Raw genomic sequence first — 5,000 nt, 5'->3', positions numbered from 1 at the left:
GGGCCGTGGTCGCAGATGTGCTGGATAAAGGGTCCGGGATGATCGTCCTGCTCGACGGTGAGAAACAACATCAGTGTGAAACACACACACACACACGTTTGGGTTCAGCAAGATAGTTTAATTAGAAGTCTCTCAGAAATGCTGCATTTATCTGATCAAAAATAGTCATTTTTTAAAAATATTATTGTAATGTAAATCCGCTGTTCTCTATGTGAATATATAGTAAAGTGTAATTTATTCCTGTGATCAAAGCTGAATTAATTTCATCGTGTGTGTCTCAGTTCATACGTACAGCGGCGGAGAGCTGGTGTGTTATAATCAGTTCTCATTGTTCATCGTCGGCGCTGGAGGGTTCGGTGGGAAGCGGACATCCCAGAAGGCAGTGGTGAATATCACGTCTCTCTCACACACACACACACACACACACACACACACACACACACACACACACACACACACACACCAGCTGCGTAGAGTCACACACAGGCGCTGATTCCCCAGTGTGTGTGTTTGTGTTGCTTCAGGTCACGGCTCCTCTTCCAGACAGACCCGCTGACGCTGTGATCGTGGAGCAAACGTCTCGAGATCAGGTGACATCACACCGCATCACTCATGACATCACACCGCATCACTCATGACATCACACCGCATCACTCATGACATCACGGCGCATCACTCATGACATCACGCCGCATCACTCATGACATCACGCCGTGACATCACTCACGCCGTGACATCACATGACATCACGCCGTGACATCACTCATGACATCACGCCGCATCACTCATGGCATCACTCATGACATCACGCCGCATCACTCATGACATCACGCCGCATCACTCATGACATCACGCCGCATCACTCATGACATCACGCTGCATCACTCATGGCATCACTCATGACATCACGCTGCATCACTCATGACATCACGCCGCATCACTCATGACATCACGCCGCATCACTCATGACATCACGCCGCATCACTCATGACATCACGCTGCATCACTCATGACATCATGTCGCATCACTCATGACATCACGCCGCATCACTCATGACATCACACTGCATCACTCATGACATCACACTGCATCACTCATGACATCACACTGCATCACTCATGACATCACACCACATCACTCCGCATCACACCACATCACTCATGACATCACACCACATCACTCATGACATCACGCCACATCACACCACATCACTCATGACATCACACCGCATCACTCATGACATCACACCGCATCACTCATGACATCACACCGCATCACTCATGACATCACACCGCATCACTCATGACATCACTCATGACATCACACTGCATCACTCATGACATCACACCGCATCACTCATGACATCACACCACATCACACCACATCACTCATGACATCACACCACATCACTCATGACATCACACCGCATCACTCATGACATCACGCCACATCACTCATGACATCACACCGCATCACTCATGACATCACACCACATCACTCATGACATCACGCCGCATCACTCATGACATCACACCACATCACTCATGACATCACACCACATCACTCATGACATCACACCACATCACTCATGACATCACACCGCATCACTCATGACATCACACCGCATCACTCATGACATCACACCACATCACACCACACCACTCATGACATCACACCGCATCACTCATGACATCACACCGCATCACTCATGACATCACACCACATCACACCGCATCACTCATGACATCACACCACATCACACCACATCACTCATGACATCACACCGCATCACTCATGACATCACGCCACATCACTCATGACATCACACCGCATCACTCATGACATCACACCACATCACTCATGACATCACGCCGCATCACTCATGACATCACACCACATCACTCATGACATCACACCACATCACTCATGACATCACACCACTCATGACATCACGCCGCATCACTCATGACATCACGCCGCATCACTCATGACATCACACCGCATCACTCATGACATCACACCGCATCACTCATGACATCACGCCGCATCACTCATGACATCACACCGCATCACTCATGACATCACACCGCATCACTCATGACATCACACCGCATCACTCATGACATCACACCACATCACACCACACCACTCATGACATCACACCGCATCACTCATGACATCACACCGCATCACTCATGACATCACACCGCATCACTCATGACATCACACCACATCACACCACACCACTCATGACATCACACCGCATCACTCATGACATCACACCACATCACTCATGACATCACGCCGCATCACTCATGACATCACACCACATCACTCATGACATCACACCACATCACTCATGACATCACACCACATCACTCATGACATCACGCCGCATCACTCATGACATCACACCGCATCACTCATGACATCACACCGCATCACTCATGACATCACACCACATCACACCACACCACTCATGACATCACACCGCATCACTCATGACATCACACCGCATCACTCATGACATCACACCACATCACACCGCATCACTCATGACATCACACCACATCACACCACATCACTCATGACATCACACCGCATCACTCATGACATCACGCCGCATCACTCATGACATCACACCACATCACTCATGACATCACACCACATCACTCATGACATCACACCACATCACTCATGACATCACGCCGCATCACTCATGACATCACACCGCATCACTCATGACATCACACCGCATCACTCATGACATCACACCGCATCACTCATGACATCACACCACATCACACCACTCATGACATCACACCGCATCACTCATGACATCACACCGCATCACTCATGACATCACACCGCATCACTCATGACATCACACCACATCACACCACACCACTCATGACATCACGCCGCATCACTCATGACATCACACCACATCACTCATGACATCACTCATGACATCACACCACATCACACCGCATCACTCATGACATCACACCACATCACACCACACCACTCATGACATCACACCGCATCACTCATGACATCACGCATCACTCATGACATCACGCCACATCACTCATGACATCACAACGCATCACTCATGACATCACACCACATCACTCATGACATCACACCGCATCACTCATGACATCACGCATCACTCATGACATCACGCCACATCACTCATGACATCACACCACATCACACATGACATCACGCCGCATCACTCATGACATCACACCGCATCACTCATGACATCACACCGCATCACTCATGACATCACACCACATCACACCGCATCACTCATGACATCACGCATCACTCATGACATCACGCATCACTCATGACATCACGCCGCATCACTCATGACATCACACCGCATCACTCATGACATCACACCACATCACACCTAGGGCTGTCGCGATAACCGCAATATCGCAGTACCGCGCTACTGACTAGCCAACCGCAGAGGAATTCAAGTAACCGCAGCAACCGCGATACGTCTTTTCTTTTTTCATAAGGCGAAACCCTTCTTGTTTTGAACTTCGTGCATGTGTATTGAATGTTAAATAAGTTAATAATGATAATAAGACGTGGTGATCATGGTTTTATCATGGTGATTTGTACAGAGGCTTCGTGGATTTGCACTTAAGCCTAAACAGACAGTGAATGAGAGAGATCGACTAAGCGCGTGCGATTACCTGCGTCTGTATTTGAGGTCAAGTCATAATCGTGAAAAGGTTGCCGTGTCCAAGGAAAGTTAAATATTTGTCCTGTCATACTTTTAACGTTTAAAATAAAGGATATTTACCATGAATGGCATCAGCGACAGCGCTGGTCAGCATCCACAGCGTGAGGAACTCGCGGTCGCGGGAAACAAAACTCAGTGAGTCATGCATTGAATCAATGCCATTTGTCTCTATTAAGTGAAGCTTCAGTGTTACCCATGCGACGCATTGCTGGTCAGCTGAGCCTTGAAAAGTGGAGCGCAAAGTTAAAAATAATTAACCTTGTTTCACTACTATCTTTTAATGAATCAATCAGCGTTTTTGAACGTGTTGTTGAATGAATGGTTTAATGACTCACTCAAAGACAGTCCGTTGCCGTAACAACTGCGCTCTGAGTGACAGGCTTTCAATGCGCAGAGACGCTGTTTAGATTCGGTTTATTTTATTTTTTTACAGTCTATGGTTTATTGGTTACTGAAAATGTACTCGTTTTTGTGCATGCTGACCACATCATGACACTTATTTATATAGCAACAAATAAATCCAAATAAATGAATAAATGCGGTAAAACCGCATATCGCGCTATTGAGCCACTCAAAATTACCGCAAGGGAAAATCCTTCACCGCGACAGCCCTAATCACACCGCATCACTCATGACATCACACCACATCACACCACATCACTCATGACATCACACCGCATCACTCATGACATCACGCCACATCACTCATGACATCACGCCGCATCACTCATGACATCACACCACATCACACCGCATCACTCATGACATCACACCACATCACACCACATCACTCATGACATCACACCGCATCACTCATGACATCACACCGCATCACTCATGACATCACTCATGACATCACGCATCACTCATGACATCACGCCACATCACTCATGACATCACACCACATCACTCATGACATCACACCGCATCACTCATGACATCACACCACATCACACCACATCACTCATGACATCACACCACATCACACCACATCACTCATGACATCACACCGCATCACTCATGACATCACACCGCATCACTCATGACATCACTCATGACATCACGCATCACTCATGACATCACACCACATCACTCATGACATCACACCGCATCACTCATGACATCACGCATCACTCATGACATCACGCCGCATCACTCATGACATCACACCACATCACACCGCATCACTCATGACATCACACCACATCACACCGCATCACTCATGACATCACG

The 5,000-nt window shown here is 47.6% G+C and overlaps 1 protein-coding gene across 1 annotated transcript in view; it reads left to right on the top strand.

Moving 5' to 3' along the window:
• The window catches only part of hsd17b4 (hydroxysteroid (17-beta) dehydrogenase 4), a 24,187-nt gene that overhangs the window by 15,878 nt on the left and 3,309 nt on the right, over nucleotides 1–5,000 (top strand). Inside the window, exons 15-17 of the mRNA XM_079896508.1 lie at nucleotides 1–57; nucleotides 282–385; nucleotides 525–590. The exon at nucleotides 1–57 is cut by the window's left edge and continues 15 nt beyond it. Coding sequence (XP_079752634.1) covers nucleotides 1–57; nucleotides 282–385; nucleotides 525–590 — 227 coding nt within the window. The remainder of the gene's footprint in view (nucleotides 58–281; nucleotides 386–524; nucleotides 591–5,000) is intronic.

Source organism: Squalius cephalus (assembly GCF_949319135.1).
Source record: "Squalius cephalus genome assembly, chromosome: 16".
Lineage (NCBI taxonomy): Eukaryota > Metazoa > Chordata > Actinopteri > Cypriniformes > Leuciscidae > Squalius > Squalius cephalus.
The sequence above is the reverse complement of the archived record's forward strand: the minus strand, read 5'-3'. Positions and strand labels throughout refer to the sequence as shown.